This window comes from Saccostrea echinata, unplaced genomic scaffold, assembly GCF_033153115.1.
Source record: "Saccostrea echinata isolate AGI-Se365-2 ecotype Australia unplaced genomic scaffold, CSIRO_AGI_Sech_v1 ptg000002l, whole genome shotgun sequence".
Taxonomy (NCBI): Eukaryota; Metazoa; Mollusca; class Bivalvia; order Ostreida; family Ostreidae; genus Saccostrea; species Saccostrea echinata.
The window spans coordinates 4778061-4796669 of record NW_026889751.1 but is presented as its reverse complement, the minus strand read 5'-3'; the positions used below and the strand labels follow the sequence as shown (position 1 = coordinate 4796669).

General features: G+C 34.7%; 1 protein-coding gene across 2 annotated transcripts; it reads left to right on the top strand.

The window, feature by feature from the left end:
- Positions 1 to 11478: 11478 nt before the first annotated feature.
- On the top strand, positions 11479 to 18530 carry LOC133205723 (transmembrane protein 74B-like). Of its 2 annotated transcripts, none has more exons than XM_061341596.1 (2): positions 11479 to 11583; positions 17223 to 18530. In XM_061341596.1, exon 2 carries the CDS (start codon positions 17228 to 17230, stop codon positions 17657 to 17659), a length of 432 nt encoding a protein of 143 aa, XP_061197580.1. In that variant the 5' UTR covers positions 11479 to 11583; positions 17223 to 17227; the 3' UTR covers positions 17660 to 18530. The 2 variants fall into 2 exon arrangements, with proteins under 2 accessions (XP_061197580.1, XP_061197572.1); XM_061341588.1 differs by lacking the exon at positions 11479 to 11583 and adding an exon at positions 15968 to 16058.
- Positions 18531 to 18609: the final 79 nt, after the last annotated feature.

Sequence of the window (18609 nt, the reverse complement as noted above, 5' to 3'; positions counted from 1 at the left end):
CTGGCAGCCAGTAGTACGAGAATAGTTTAATCACAAACGTTCCAAGTTTTTTTTTATCAATGAATTTTAGGACTTCAACCTTACGTTGATTTTACAGATAGTACAATATGAAATAGAATTCCTTTTCACTAGCTCTTAGAATCGACCCTCTTTTATGCATATTCATAAAACTTTAAAACATAACCGAGCGATTAACAGGCGTGATAAAACTTCAGAGAAAGAGCACACCCTGAATGTTTCAAAACATTTACTTCTCAATTTAAAAACGGTTTAGATTTTGTATAGCTAAGCTGTTTTACATTCTTGCTATATCATTATAATTATTTTATGTGTATAATCATTACATTGCAACATCCATTTCACGCGGGATCGATGCAGACTTCCTGTATCATAAAACAAGAGGCCAAGTATTTTTGCAATATTTGAGCCATTCCCATGGTAAGACTGGATCGGCTAGTTTCCCTATCGGTGGACAACCTTTCGCTGAGGCATTGGATACCTTCTCGCACACCTGACAATACAAAAAGCCAATTGTGTAGTGGCAAAGTTCATTTTCTTACATCAAAGAAACAATTTGTCAAAATTTGGATCCTATATTTTAGTGAATAAACTAGTGCTTTGTCAAAACCAATACCATATGCCCCAACACATTTTTTTCACGTGAACACGAAAACCGTTAAGCAAGTATCTCATGCACATTCTGTATATCAAATGTTATGTTGCATTATGTGAGCTTTTGCATTGCTCGATATTGGCAGATTTGGGGATTTTATATCTGGGAGCACCTTTGATCTCTGGTAACACCATTGTATTGACAGAGGCAGGGACCTTAGATCTTTTTCTGATGGGGTCTTCGTGATTTGACAACTTAGACCATCTGAACAATGGCGTAAGCGACACGTGACGGATTAAATCAGATGATAGGACGAAATGGGAATCTGGAGACAATGCGGCTTTGGTCTGAATAGGACAAGATAGGATGAACCGTACTGTCTGCAGTGGGGCTCAGGCGCGACCTCCCTGACCTCACAGAATGTACGGTATTTAAGGGGTACCAACTACCTTATATAGGGACTAGAAAGTCTACGGTCAAATTGTCGGTGAAAGGAAAAAGAAAATATGGATAAAAAACATACTTACATTAAATGTTATTAGCATTTGGAAAAATGCAAGTAAATTTTGCTATTATCTCAAGTCAGTTCTGGTCAAGTAATTGAGAATAGTTTTACTTGGAATCTTATCCCGTCAGGGACCTATATACTATCTATTAGTATATTCGTCCTTAATTCTAAGAAGGATAAAAATTATTTTTAATAACATACAATTTTACTGGCACAATTTGTCAAGCATACACTATAAGAGTTTTGAAAAGATGGAATACATGTATTTTCTTTTCTAATTTCTTTAAAAAAAAAAGAATTATCTTAAATTGTCCTTTCCTGAAAGGTAGTGTTTGTGCTTTGAAAAACAGAACCTCTATTGACAATACAGTAGAGAGTCAGATTAATCAGTCACGTAAATTTTATTTGGAAAGTTACATGAACTTAAATATACAGAATGCACTATACTATATTTCAAGAATATAAAAGACACCCTTACAGTGTACTTTGTTTGAAGAAAATCATTTAATGACACAGAACACTGTAGATTATATAGTTAGATAAATAGAAGTATTCTTTTCCATTTTTTTTTTTTTTGATTTGGTTTGTTTATGGGGATAGAAATTCAAAAACCCTGATAACTGCATTGAGAAAAATCACGTAAACTTGACAAAAAATAAAACTAATAATAAAGATATTTTATGCTATAATTGATTTTCACTTCATTCCTATCTAAAGTCGTCTTTAAAAAAAGTTTTATGCACTTTTAATACAGGGCTGTTGATTCAAAACTGTTAATTGTTTTCTTTAGTTTCATTTTAATTGCATCGTTATCTTTGTTACTATAAAAAAGTCAAAACTCTGACTGATTTATTGGGGTGCTTTGTTCTAGAACCTGAAAGGTAATTGAAATTCGGCGAGAACAAAGGGTTAAATGGGTTATAATGCAGGAACAAACAGTATAGGACAAGATAATGTTTACATGAAATATGAATAACCCGATTGATCACTTTATCAATCACATAAACACAGGTGCTTGGAGGAACCGACTCGCAGACATTGCAGAACTGATCAGGTGTCATCCCATTCATAGGACCTAGCTGTGAGGTCACGTGAACACAGAGGTTAAAACGTCATGATCCCCTACCACAGTTATATGAAGTCAGACGAACTCGAAGGACAGGGCAGACATATAGGGATGGGCACCCTAATTTGATAGTATTGTCTTTTAAATTATTAATTGCGAACAGAATAATTCTGATTGTAATTCAAGGTGTTGGAGACAATATCTTAATCAATGATTATCAAATAGACTGGAATCTATTTTTCATGCTCTCATGCCCTGTCTGTAGAGGCTGCATTGTTTGCAGGTCCCCACACACTTTGTGTAATAGCACTCACAGCTATTGCATTCAATGACAAAATATTATCTATTTTGTCTCTTTAACCTGTTGCATGTTGTCAAATGAATAAATCTGTCATTTTAAGCTCCGAACTTTGTAAATCATTCGATGATTTACATCTAGAGGTGCTGGCAGTGCATCTCCTAATCAAGAATATGATACATCAATTATTGGATCTCTCTTAGACAGGATTAACTTTTAAATGGTTCTTACATGGTCATCTTTTTTCAGGATGGCATATCGCCAGTCAAACCGACTGAAAACCTGAGCACTTGTTTCTTACGTATTTTGTATTGGTATAGGGTATGTCTACGGTCTCTGATTGCAATCGGGATGGAAATCTGGTAAGAAGAGTTAGAGTGTCCCTTTGCCTTTGTTCTTCTTATCACTTTTAATTATGACGAACGTATCGCTTTAACACGCAGTAATTGATTCACCGTTAAATCTCTCTTTTTTGTAAACTTAACACACAATCCTTGGAATTTTCTTTCTTTTTGAACAGTAGTACAAGCTGGATTTTCAAAGACCTTCAATTTTCAATGGTTTTAATGGATATGTTACTCCTAATCTCCATTTCCCAAACCTTTTCATCTTATCGCTAAAAATATAATTTACACACCGTGTTAATTTTTCTAGTGGATCAGATCATGCAGCGAAAAGGGCATAGGAATGTTTAGATTTACACAAGGCCAACGTACAATCTCCGTGGTGCTACGAAAAACTAAACCATTCACAGACTTGATCTAGAATACTGGAATACTAAAGTTTATATTCAACATCCGTTAATCCTGAGCAAGGGACTGATATAACTATAAAACCATCTATCCAACAGTATATTGTAAATAACAAAACCATGAAAACTTCTTTGGAATGCAGATATTTTGGCAGAAGATTCCTCAAAACATACAATTATAATAGAAAGGAAATAAAATATCAAATGATGCAATTAAACTTCGTGTTAGTTATCAAATATGCTGTGAATAAAAATATACATGTATTTCATTCACGTCAATTGTGAGTTTTTGAAATCTGAAATTTGATGATTTCAAAGAAATAAGCACTGAAACTAATCATTGTCAATATGGTTACGGTACACTTGAATATCTTTATAGCATACATGATACTCTATTTGCAAAAGGAACATAGAACTATGGGTTATTATTATTATTGAATAGCGTGGGTATATTGTGACGGGAGTGTCCGTCCGTATATCCTTCCGTACGTTCGTAACAATTGGGGGGGGGGGGGGTACCATCTCTTATCAGAAACTCCCCCTATTTCACAGAATCTTTATTATATCGTGCCATTGTGCACCTCCTTTTTGGACAGATCAATATTTGGGGTTTCCCATTGTGGACAATGCCATTTTCTCTAAAACATGGGGTACTTGTCTTATCCGTAACTCCTCCCATACTACTGAATAATGAGATTTTCACAGAATCTTTATTAGCTCACCTGAGCCGAAGGCTCAAGTGAGCTTTTCTGATCGAAATTTGTCCGTTGTCTGTCGTAGTCGATGTAAACTTTTCACATTTTCAAATTTTTCATCTTCTTCTCAGGAACCACTGAGCCATTTTCAACCAAACTTGCCAAGTATCCTTGGGTAAAGGGGATTCAAGTTTGCTCAAATGAAGGGCCACGCCTTCTTCCAAGGGGAGATAATAATGATTTTGCGAAAAATTAAAATCTTCTTCTCAAAAACCACTGTGCTTGAAAGTATGAAACTTATGTGGAATCATTGTGAGGTAGTGTACCCGGGGGTAGGGTGGGCCCGCAATGAGGGATCAAAGTTTTACATAGGAATACATAAGAAAAATCTTTAAAAATCTTCTCAAAAACAGCAAAGCCATGATTGTTCATATTTATATGGAAGCATCCTCGGGTAGTGTAGATTCACTTTTGTTCAAATCATGACCCCCGGGAGTAGGGTGGGGCCACAATGGGGGAAAAGTTTTACATAGGAATACATAGGAAATTTTTTTAAAAATCTTCTTTTCAAGAACAACAAAGCCATGATTGGTCATATTTATATGGAAACATCCTCAGGTAGTGTAGATTCTGGGGTAGTGTAGATTCAAGTTTGTTCAAATCATGAACTCCGGGGGTAGGGTGGCGCTACAATGGGCGATCAAACTTTTACATAAGAATACATAGGGAAAACCTTTAATAATTTTCTTCTCAAGAACAGCAAAGCCATGATTATTAGACATATTTATATGGAAGCATCCTCAGGTAGTGTAGATTCAAGCTTGTTCAAATCATGACCCCCGGGAGTAGGGTGGGGCCAAAATGGGCGATAAAAGTTTTACATAGGAAAAATCTTTAAAAATCTCTGCAAGAACAACAAAGGCATGATTGGTTGTGATAATATAAAAGCATCCTCAGTTAATGTAGATTTAAATTTGTTCAAATCATTATACCCCAGGAGAACAGAGGGGACATAACAGGGGATCATAGTTATACCAGGGAATATAAAGGATATATCAATAAAATTTTCATCTTAAGAACAGCAAAGTCATTATGTGTCCTATTAATTCGAAAGCATCATTTGAAAGTTTAGATTCAAACTTGTTCAAATAATACCCCCAACCAATTGCATATTTAAACTTTTCAATACTGAATTGATTTTTGCTTTTTCCTAGCCAAAGTGCTCAGGTGAGCGATGTGGACCCTAGACCTCTTGTTACGTCTTGCTATCATGCACCTCCTGTTATTTATTTTATTTTATTTATTTATTTATTTATTTTAATTGGTTTGAACGGACACATAATTGTGTTTTCCCATAGCCAAACACGGACACTGACATTCTTTCTATAACGTAAGGGGCACCCATCTCTTATTCGCAACTTCTATACCACTGAATGCAATTTAATGAGACTTTCACAGAAACTTAATTACATTTGCAATTTGCATCTCCTACCGTAAATCTGGAAATTTTTACGTCGATTTATTTTTGCTAATCTGGGTCAAAAAGCTGTTGGTTAATTTTTACGTTTTAAAATTTTGCGAATTGTCATTGGCGCTAAAAATAAAAAGCACCTAAAATTTTCAAAACAGTTTATAAGTTACGCATGTGCAATGAATTTTGCATGTACATGCCATCTCCTTTCTTTCGTTGGATTTCATTCTACACGAGACTATGTTCTCCGGTAAGATTCTGTCGTGCTAGGGATTCGTTGTTAGATAAAACAACTGGCCTTTCTTTCTTGGAGAAATAATTTAAAAGAGACATACTACCTGTCAAACCATCGGACGATATTGACTGTAGTTATTATCACGGGTAATTAGCTTGTAGTATAAACAGATCTCTTAAAATGATCACTGTTTACGAACACCTGTTCACCGGGTTAAAAAAAGACATCAGCTGTCAACAGAATTTTTATTTATATTTTTTGTTGTTGTTTTCTTTTTAAGAAAAATATTTTCATGCAATGCAAGCGTAAATTTGCCAAAAATTTATCTACAGTAAAAATTTCCAGATATACGGTATTTTTTTTAATTTTGAACGGACAGATATTTGGGGTTTCCCATGGCAAAACATGGTCAATGCCATTCTCTCTTTAACATTGAGGGTACCCATTTCTTATCAGCAACTCCTCCTATACCACTGAATAAAATTTAGTGAGACTTTTGAGTAAACTTTATTTTATAGTGCCATTGGCACCTCCTATTTTATGTTCTGATCTTACAGACATTTGAGGGTTCCAATAGCAAAAAGAAAAAAAGGACTTTACCATTAATTTTATCATATGGGAGCGGGGAAATATCATTTTGTGAGCTCAGTGCTCACAATACCTCTAGTTTGCACTCGTGAAATTATCAAAAAATCCTGTCCCACTCGTGAAATAAATTCCATATCCAACTACAAAACATTGAATATCCTCTTTATACTGAAGTCTTGAATCAAGGCGGGCAAAGTTGATCAAATATGTAAAATACTTTATAGCTTGGATATTTTCTTTACTCCTTGACAACTAGAAGTCATACTATTTGAAAAGAAAGTTGTCCTCTAACCAGTTTTTATGTGAGAAGCAGACCCCAAAGCCGAAAGTAAGTGGATTGTACATTGGAAATGCATTCTGTCAGTGAATATCTATTTAAGCCCTCGTATCGCAGATTCAGGGGTATATACAGAGTGTAGTTTTTGCCCTGTCCGTCCGTATGTCTGTCTGTCTGTTTGTCTATTTGTCCGCAAAAACTTTAACATTGCCTATAACTTTTGATTGGTTGGAGCTATGGTTTTCATATTTCACATGAGTGAAAAGACCTTTCTTTGGGTACCATCACATTTTACCTTGAAGTTTGACCCAGTTTTGCAAAATTTTACCGAACCTTGGCCATAACTTTTGTTGAACAACTGGTGCTAGGGCTTTCATATTTCACATGTGTAATCCTTGTGGCAAGACCTTCCTTTGGAAACTATCAACTTTGACCCTTTGACATGACCTAGGAGTTTAACCTACTTTTAAAAAAAACGTTAACCTTGGCCATAACTTTTGAACGGTTGGTGCTAGGGCTTTCATACTTCACATATGTAATCCTTGTGACAAGACCTTCCTTTGAATACCAGTAACTTTGAACTTTAGCTAGGAGCTTGACCTACTTTTGAAAAACTTTAACCGTGGTCATAACTTTTGAACGGTTGGTGCTAGGGCTTTCATACTTCACATATTTAATCCCTGTGACAAGACCTTCCTTTGGTAACAATAACTTTGACTTTGACCTTGATGTTTCACTTACTTTTGAAAATTTAGCCTTATCTATATCTATATCTATTCAATGGTTGCTGTTAGGGTTTTAATATCTCACAGGTATATTCCTCGAGACAAGACCTTACTATGGGCATCAACATATTTGATTTGCATTTGAGAAAGTTTATTAAGTTTCGCCATTTGCCATTAGGGTGCATCAGAGATTCACAAACACATCTTGTTTATTTACACTCAAAAACACCTAGCTAAAAAAAACTGTTAGCAAAATTACGATGAATCTATGGTTCCTGGTTGCAAGGTTCATGTCCCCTTGTGGTTCTTTTATGATCACATATTGAAAATGCATTATGATTAAAATATTTTTCTTTTTCATAAAAATCGATGTTTTGTGTGATTACTGAGTATATTTAATAGTGAGTTTTAAATGTTCAGGCCCCAGGATGGGGCTTAGTGTATTATATATGGAACATGGTTTACATCTGAACAAAATTTCCCTTTTTGAAACCTTGCAGATAAACTGTTTTCATTATTTTAAAAAATGAGAAAAAGTTGATGCTCACACTATTATTTATGGTCCAGTATGTCACATGATTATGTCAAGGTCATAGGAAGAAGTCAAGGTCAGAGGAGAAAATTCTTGTAAGGTTTTTAAATAAGTAACGAGAAAACATTGAAAATTCATTGTTGGCGAATAGAATATGTTAAAGTTTGTCCAGGATTAGAGCAAGTCATGGATTTTCATGCCCCCGTATCGAAGATTAGGGGGTATATAGTTTTTGCCCTGTCCGTCCGTCTGTCTGTCTGTTTCTCTGCAAAAACTTTAACATTGTTCATAACTTTTTATTGGTTGGAGCTATGGCTTTCATATTTCACATGTGTATTCCTTGTGACAAGACCTTTCTTTGGGTACCATCATATTTGACCTTTTGACCTTGACCTTGGAGTTTTACCAAGTTTTACAAAATTTTACCTAACTTTAATCTTGGCCATAACTTTTGAACAGTTGGTGCTAGGGCTTTCATACTTTACATTTGTAATCCTTGTGACAAGACCTTCCTTTGGAGACCAACAACTTTGACCCTTTGACCTTAAATGTTGACCTACTTTTGGAAAACTTTAACCTTGGCCATAAATTTGAACAGTTGGTGCTAGGGCTTTCATTCTTCTTATGTGAAATCCTTGTGGCAAGCCCCGACAAGCCCTCCTTCAGTTACCCAATCTAATTAAAATTAGATCCTTTACGCTCCCGTATTTTGTTATGTCGCTGTACATAACAAAATACGGGAGCGTAAAGGATCTAATTTTAATTAGATTGTCAGATACCAACAATTATAGCCCATTGACCTTGACCTTGCAGTTTGACCTTCTTTTGGAAAACTTTAACCTTGGCTTTTTTTAACAGTTGGTTCTAAGGCTTTCATACTTCATATGAAATCCTTGTGACAAGACCTTTTGAAAAACTTTAACCTTGGCCATATCTTTTAAACGGTTGGTGCTAGGGCTTTCATATTTCGTATGTGTATTTCTTGTGAGAAGGTCTTTCCTTGGGCACCATTGATTTTGACCATTTGACCTTGACCTTGACGTTTCCCGTACTTTTGAAAAACTTTACCCTTTTCCATATCTTTTCAATGGTTGCTGCTAGGGCTTTCATATTTCACAGGTATATTCCTCGGTACAAGACCTTACTTTGGGTACCAACATATTTGATTTGCATTTGAGAAAGTTTAACCTTCACTATAAGTTGCCATACGGGGGCATCAGTGTTTCACAAACACATCTTGTTTTATAATTCACACGGGTGACATGTTTTAAAGTGTGTCATAATACTCGTAATACTCAGGTGACCGTCATCAATGCCAATTGGCTTGTTCTATACATTTTTAAAATGTTTTTTATGTTTATTTTTAGAACTTTTTAAAAATTGATTTTCAACCCTTCTGAGCCATAAACTGTTGCAGTATTTCATAAGGGTTTTAGAGTCATGGTCACTTAGAAAAACAATACTGGTGTCGTTTGATGTTAGAATTGTTACCATAAAATATAAGGTATTCATTTTGAAATAAGAAGTATAAGATGATATAATTAAAAGTATACTTGGAATTTGTTAAAATACCTTAATTTGAAATTTTGTGACAAGTACATGTATATAGGCGAGTATTATTATATCCAAGTCATAGAAACAACCCAGACCCAATTAAGAGAAGATCAATGGGTTTTGGGCGAAAAAAACGCTGAGAGATTTTCTTTAAGATAGTATTATGGTGTTCTTGTGTCAATTACGGAATAGGGTCAGGATCAACTGCATGTCCTACTTCCAGACAAAGCATGCGAATCAGAGCACAAGAATGGACCGCAATCCTCAGAATGACATGCACGTTATTTGATATGGCTTGCAAAAATTGCATTTAGTAATCAGACATTTCTCATCTTATTCTTTTACAGATAGAAATAACACTTGATTCCAGTAAAATGGATTATTCTTGCCAACAAATCCTCTATTCATTCAGAGTGTTCACAGTGAAGATTTGGGTCACCCATTCTTAAAAATCATTCTAATTAATAAGGAAATATTAAACAATTTGTCCATTCAGATATTATTTGCGTTTTTATACAAATATGCAGATTCTGTAACCAACTTCATAGCGTGATTGCACGAGATTTTAATGTTTGATAGATTCACATGCACACGATAGCCTTTTTGATTGCAAATGAGACAAGCTAAAGATATTCCTGCAAACAATAACATGGATCAGTCGACATTGTCAGCTGAAAAATGGATATTTAACGAGCCCAAGATAGATGGATTTTTGAAATTTATAATAATGAACAATACTCGGACAACAGTGCTAAAACCGGAAGATGGAATCTAAGATACTGTCATTGTATCATGCGCCCTGTCTATAAGAAATTCTTTGCACATCGGTAGAAGAAATCTCTAAACTTCAACTTTGTTGACAAGTTGTTTGAAAATGTATTAATTTCAATAGAATTATGAAATGGACGAACAGGTCTCAATAGAATACTTCAAATTGATAGTGTACGAGCTGTCGGCGGTTAAATCCGAGGTGGCCCGATCTTAACTTTAAGTTACCAATTAACATGGTGTGTTAACTTCTGAAAATCTCTAATTTTATAATGACTTTCTGCTAGAAGACATCTGCATTGTTAAATGGTTAGAAAGACTATAGAAACAGGGGACAAGGAGAAGTAGAAAAGTCCTGTCCTCTACAAGTAGGTCGTAGAGAGATCTTTCAAAAGTTTCTTCCGGTTAATTTACCACTAATATCTGTGTATACAGGTAAATGAAAACTGGTAGAGATTAAACGAAACTTAATTGACCATAATTCTTAAGTTATCACCCACACAATAATCTCTAAAGGCGATAGTCTAGATATCATTTATATACCACCAACGTGGTAAAAGTTATGTGCAATATTCCACCAAAAAACATGCATTGGCACAGAAAGAGTTGCTGAGAGGGGAAATTACATTTCATTGATAAATCGTTTACGCAATAACTGACACAAATAATAAGAGAGAGTATAATAAATGGTAGTTATTTACACATACACACACATATATATAACATTTTTAAGCATTTGTCAAACACATAGTTTCTAGCAGTACTCAAGAAGAAGTGCTGGAACAGATGCAATGGGGCGACTTGGGCGAGTACTCGAGCTGTGGCAGATAGCGTTATATGATCTGTTCTTTATATTAAGCCCTTTTTTCTTCACTTCAAACCCAATTAAAATAAAATGCTTTTTCCTTAATTTCTAATAAAAAAATGTTTTGGTCACGATAATAATGTATAGTTACCTCTTGCTGTAAACTTCTGATCCCTCCAAAAGACGTGACTATAAACACATGTTATACAGATGAATCCCTGATTCTAATGTACAACATTTACTAGGGATGCACGTGTAACCTCACTTTGAAAAAAAAACTGTACTGAAGAAAACATTTTTTTATTTTTCTTACTATGAGATTAAAATTAAGATAAATGGATACCATTGAAACTTACAGTTTTATATTAGTAGGTTATTTAGTGGATGTATTTACTTTAGGGAGTTTACCCTCTTAATAAACAGCAAAATATCTAAACAGAGTACAACTCATTTTTGTAAGCGATGTCAATTCTGTGTGAATTGGGACCCTTCTCTCTCTCGCTCTCTCAACCGTCAAGATTTCCCAGATGTTTTACTAGCAATGTAATACTACAAGTAACGGAATTATAAAAGACATCTCAGAGAAATTCGCCGAAGTGAAGATATGCTAAATATACGCCATGGTATATACACAAGTGACGAAATCAATTATGTGTCAAACTTGTACAATACACATCTTTCGGAATAGTACACTTAGGTGAGCCTCTAACTGCATGTATTTTATTTTTCTGCTGCATTTGGGATAGGGAGAAAAAAATAACAAAAAACATTAAGGCAATCATTAGAAAGATGGAAAGCTTCTTTTTAAGATTTTTTCAATTCAATAGTTTGAAGTTAAAACATGAAATCTTTAAGAACATTTTAAAAAGAATTTTCTATATTTCTACATGTTTGGAAAAACTCTTTCGACGAGTTATCAAAAATAGGGATACTGACGCAGTCATTTATAAGAAGTTAAAAACTCATTAAATGTATATGAGAAATAAGCTATTGATCAAATTGTACACATTCTTAAATAGCAAATTAAATTTTATTTGTAAACAATTTTCTGTATTTAATATCCTTAAAGTTTTTTCAATGATATAGTCTATATATGTATTGACATTTTTTTTTAGTTTCTATAATTGATAATGTACATGGGATTTCCTCAAAATTTACATTATCTAGGACTAAAACCTGTTTTTGTTAAAATTTGTTAAGTCTGAATTATTGCTTTTCACAACTTTTCAACAGAACTCTTTAAAGTGTAGTTAAAATTATTCTTAGTAAGAAATTGCTTTACACGAATAACATTCTTTTTTTTTAAATAAAAGTGTTGCAGAAAAGTATTTTTGCACAAGTAACGACAATACATGCATGTTTAATTTACTAGCTTCGTTTGAAATGTGTTCTACCATCTAAAGCTATCTATATGCATGTGTTCATGAGTACAAGGGAAAAAAACTGGCAATGCACATAATCATTCTTCACTAAATTTCATTAACACTACTTATGTAACAGTGACATGATTTATTAGTGTATCATTCCTTACTTCACAACATTCCTCTACAACAGAGAACACCTTTTGATGATGTAAAAGTGATAATAAGATTTTCTGCTTGGCTTATTTTAACTGGAGCCAGCATTTTTCTGTTGTTTATGTGGGTTAATTTAGATTTACCTTTTTCTTCTGAGTTATGTTTGATTCTTACGTTTTAATGTTTGAACGTCAGTGTTTCTTATCCTGTAATTGGTGATGATATATCCAAGGATGTCTACGAACATTCAAGCATCTGTCTATCCATTCTTTATATTTCTGATCAGAAGACTTTACCGGGGATGAAAAAAAAACTTGTGATAGATTTATAGATAATTTATTTTATAAATACTAGTAAAATAATACACTTCGTGATCACTCAGAAAAAAATCATGCGATACTTAACAGCATGCACGTTATAGCATGAGAAAAAACAATCATACAGATTTTGCAGAAACCACACAAATGGTCCAAACAGTAGATACGTACATAATATCATCTATTAAATGATTAGTTTGAAAAATCGGTGAATGAACTTTACAGGATGGAGACAACAACATACATGCATGTTAAGATTTTTACTCTTTCAATCAAACCCATTGACTGAGCAGCTGAATTTTATCTATGTTGAAATTATATAACTTGATTACTCCCACATCAAATAAAATTTCCTTGTCTGGGATTTGAAATGGGAACTGCTTATTAAACATTTTCCGGTTGTTTATAACATTTTTGAAATATAATAACCACGTCTTTCTTATGAACAATCAGGAAAATTAGCAAGAATACTTTAATTTGCGCTCCATCTATAGTCCTTCAATTCAGCTGAACTTCATTTGTACATTTCTACTGCTCTATACTTCTACTAGCCTTCATTTGCCAACCATTTACTGTCCCTCACTTCTACTGACCTTATGTTGCACATCATTTACTGACCTTTACTTCTATTAACCTTCATTTCTACTGACCTCCACTTCTATTGATCTTCATCTGCCCACCATCTACTGACCTCCACGTCGATTGATCTTCATCTGCCCACCATCTACTGACCTCCACCTTTGTTGATCTTCATCTGCCCACCATCTACTGACCTCCACCTCTATTGATCTTCATCTGTCCACCACCTACTGACCTCCACCTTTATTGATCTTCATCTGTCCACCATCTACTGACCTCCACCTTTATTGTTCTTCATCTGCCCACCATCTACTCTCCTCCACCTCTGTTGATCTTCATCTGCCCACCATCTACTGACCTCCACCTCTATGGATCTTCATCTGCCCACCATCTACTGACCTCCACCTCTATTGATCTTCATCTGCCCACCCTCTACTGACCTCAATCTCTACTGATCTTCATCTGTCCACACCCTCTACTGACCTCAATCTCTACTGATCTTCATCTGTTCACATCTACTGACTTCAACCTCTATTGATCTTAATCTGCCCACCATCTACTGATCTCAACCTCTGTTGATCTTCATCTGCCCATCATCTACTGACCTCCACCTCTGTTGATCTTCATCTGCCCACCCTCTGCTGACCTCCACCTTCATTGATCTTCATCTAGCCACCATCTACTGACCTTCACACATACATACTTTCATTTGTCAACTATTTTATTCCCTTCACTTTCACTTACCTTCATTGCCCACCATCTATTGACTTTCACTTATACATGTACTTAACTTCATTTGTTACATTTTACATGTATTCCCTTCACTTCCACTGTCCTTCATTTGGCAACAATTTACTGTCCTTAATTTCTTCTGACTTTCATCCCCCCCCCCCCCGCCCCCGTCTACTGACTTTAACTTCTATTGACCTCCATTTACCCACCACATCTGTTGACCTTTATTTGCTCACCATCTACTGACCTTCACTTCTACTGCATTTCACATCAATTGACCTTCATTTGTCCACCATATACTTACCCTAACTTCTATTGCCCTTAACTTCTACTGCCTTTCACTTCTATTGACCTTCATTTCCCCAACATCTACTGACCTATTATTCCTATTAACCTTTATTTTTACTCCTTTTCACTTCTATTGACCATCATTTGCCCACCACCTACTGACCTTTACTTCCATTAACTTTTATTTCTACTGCCTTTCACTTCTATTGACCTTCATTTACCCACCGTCTACTGACCTTCACTTACTTTTATTTCTCAACAATTTTATTCCCTTCGCTTCCATTGACAGTTATTTGCCCACCATCTACTGCCTCCATTTGCCAACCATCTATTGATCTTCACTGTCCTTCATTTGCCCTCAATCTACTGACCATCATTTCTAATGCTAATAACTTTTACTAACCCACGCTTCTTTTAAAAGACATCCGTCTGCCCATCATCTATTGACCTTCACCTTTATTGATCTTCATCTGCCCACCATCTACTGACCTCCATCTGCCCATCATCTAAGGACCTTCACTCATAGAGTATACTTTCATTTGCCAACCTCACTTCCACTGACCTTCATTGCCCACCATCTATTGACTTTCACTTATACATGTACTTACTTTCATTTGTTAACCATTTTACATGTATTCCCTTCACTTCCACTGACCTTCATTTGGCAACCATCTACTGTCCTTAACTTCTTCTGACTTTCATTCTTCCCCTCCCCCATCTACTGACTTTCACTTCTATTGACCTCCATTTACCCACCATCTACTGACCTTTTCTTTTATTACCCTTAACTTCTACTGCCTTTCACTTCTATTGACCTCCATTTACCCACCATCTACTGACCTTTACTTCTATTCCCTTCACTTATACTGCCTCCCACTCCTAACGATCTTCATTTTCCAACCATCTACTGACCTTTACTTCTATTAACCTTTATTTCTAAGTACTTTAATTGCCCACTATACACAGCTCTTCATTTGCCCATCCACTGACTTTTAGTTCTACTGGCCTTCATTTGCTCAACATCTACTATCCTTCATTTGAAATTAATGACCAGCATTTGCCCACCATCTACTGACCTCACTTCTCCACATCTATTAACCTTCACTTCTAATGACCTTCATTTGCCCACCATCTAGTGACCTTCACTTCTACTGACCTTCCTTTGACTAACTATTACACTAGACTTTCCTGATTTAAGGTCAAAATATTTATTTGATTTTACATCTTACACGTATCATTTAGTATAAAAGTTTTAGTTTCATTTTAGATATCATTTTATTAACAAGAAGTGCTTTTGGTAGTCGAAAAGATCGCAAAAAACAAAAAAAAAAAACCCTAAACAAACGAACAAAAAAAAAAAAAAAAAAAAAAAAAGACAATAAATTTCAATACCTATTTTATTCAACTCATTACAACTGCCATGTGTAATAGAAATAAACAAGACCATCGACCATAGAAACTTACCACCATAGTGGTTGTAATTTAACTTTTTTTCAATCCCGTTCTTATTACACAATTCTATAAAAATTGTGTGAGGATCTGAACTAAAAAGTAAGAAAAAAAAGAAAGAAAGAATTTCTTTAAAAAAAATCTTCTAAAAACGATATCGATTTTGTCCACGTCACCAGGTGTCATACGTGTGTATATATATATATACAGAATGTCGGATTATCAAAAACTTAAAGCAGGGGTTTAACAAAATGTCCACTTTTGACTTGAACTAGCAGACTTTTAAGTCGGTGAGTTTGTTACAAGACTTCCATTTATTTTGAAGTGATAAATGCAATTGATGCACGGATCAGTTTATGGGGACAGATGATACAGCTATTTCACTTCTTATATGCATTCAGAGTTAACTTTTTTTGTGAAATTACGTTTAAAAATAAAAAGCTGAATTTCATTTTTTGCAATAAATTCTATTAAAATCAAAGAGTCGTGATTTAGCGCTTACAGGAAAGATATTTTTTTAATGTAAGTAGTGGAGATAAGATCTTTTTACGGGGGGGCTTGATATTTCACATGCATGCAATAGTAATCTTATACGGAGAAGGGAATACTCATTCGAAATATTGAATAAACGAACATTATTGTTCAAAAGTATTGGGAGCAATTTAAAAAAAAACTTCAAAGAAAACACTTGCATTTCCTAATGAAATATGCCAACAATATCTCCCCTGTGTATCGTTTCCGTTCCTCAGTATGTACAAACGGTGGGTCGAGCTCGGGTCACGCCCCTGTGAACCGTTTATTCAAAAGAATATGGAGGTGGCCCAAATTCAAGATAAAATTTATCACCTGTCAGTTATTTATAAATGCCAGGTTGCAATGCGGATTTCAAAAGCATAAATGAAACTAATTAAGCAATAAACATTGTATATGTAGGCCACTGTGAAAATATCAGATTGATCAGAAACAGCTGTGCCCTCAGACCAAGTATCCTCTTACAGAATACTTCCATAACGTAAGGTATTAATCATTCAAACAAAATAGGAAATTGCCTACCATTCGGATGGCCGTTTTAATACCACTGTCCAGAGTATTGAATCAAAAGAAAAAATCTCAGATACATGTTCTATTGTTAAACACTTTATATCGAATTTAACAGGTTTATCTTAGAATTTTTAATGTGCGCATAAAAACATCCTTTAAATGAACAAAAATACAAATTTAATTCATAATTCTTGAAAAAAAGGAAGATACATGGCCATCCCTAAGGAATTACTATGCATTTGTATGAAAAGTAACATAATTCAAATTTCTTATTCAAAGAAAGAGGTTTGCTTACAATTGTGAATGGAAAATATTTCATATTTTGGGGTTGTATGTATATAATTTAAAAATCAATGTAAGTATTTCAATTCTACGTATAATCTCCAGGCTCTTTATCATTATAATACTTTCAGACTAAATGCCGGAAGAGGAGGACAGCGATAATTCCTCGGACAATTGCTCCTCTGAGGACAGACTTGTGTACACTGCGGCGGGGTTGATTGTCTGTGGGATCATCTGTATGGTGGTGGGATATGTGATCCCCAGGGACTACACTTTTAATCCATATGCACGGGCCCGAGACATGGAGTCAATAGAGATTTATTACGCCGATCTCTCTCAAAAACTCGATCTGACCATTGTCATAGGAATGGCATTTATTGCTATTGGGGGGATAATGTTGTCCTCGTTCATCACTTATATAAGCTGTTGCGAGTCTAAATCAGAATCCTCTCTACATACAGAGAGGAGGGCCATTAGTCTGTCTGGGGGCAGAAACTACGGGACAAGCGGGGTCTCCGGCGCTGAACCTCGCCCAGTACGTAATGATATAGCCTTGTGCGAGAGGTGAGGACTTTGTTCACACAGAGAAGAGGCAGACGAAGAGTCACGGGCGCTCTCATCACAAGAAAAAAATTTATCGGAGTATTTCATGTGAAGCAGCATTTTCTTGATTAACATGGTTTAATGACTTAACTCCAACAAAAGATCAAACTATTTCAGATTAGGATTAAGTTTCGTTGATATCTGAATTGATAGTCTTTATCTATTTATGGGCTACTCATTATAAATTCATTATAAAAAATTGTATTGTTGGAAAATAACTAAGTAGAAAACAAAAATGTGCTTCATTGTTGCATGTAAAGATTCAGTTTATATGTTGAAAAAGATGCATAGAGTGATAATTACGAATGACTTAGTAAAAGATAATTTCCAGACACATTAAGGTGTTATCCATCAAGTCGTCTGGAATGATGTTTGGAAATGCTTCTTTATTATGTAATTCATAACACGGTAGCACAACTAATTTCAACATTGAAATCTTTATAGCATCTTCTTTTCTCCTCTTTCCTATTATTTTTATTTTTTTATTAGCAGCTTTAAAGGTTGCACTGCATTACTTAAAACTCTTCAAGGATATGTCTAGGAAACAAAATACTAGACCATCATATCAGAAAAATCATGTACTGGAATTCTTAAATAAAAGAATAAAGGGTCATTTTAAACAGAATTCTGTTGTCATATCAATATCCACAAAAGCAAAATCAATCCTTATTCTTGCATTTCACAGTTAAAGTTAAAATTTTAATCAAAAGATTCCAATTTTTTCTGGACCTGTACTAAGTTTGTATCTTCCTGAACATCTGCTAGAAAACCATTGAAAATGTATGACTAATGGAGAATTGAAGAATAGATATGTAATTTTCAACACAGTCAATTTATTCACAAATGTTGACAACACAAAATGAATCAATAAAATCTTGCATAATCCAGACTATGGTTAACTCAATGGTTGTAATT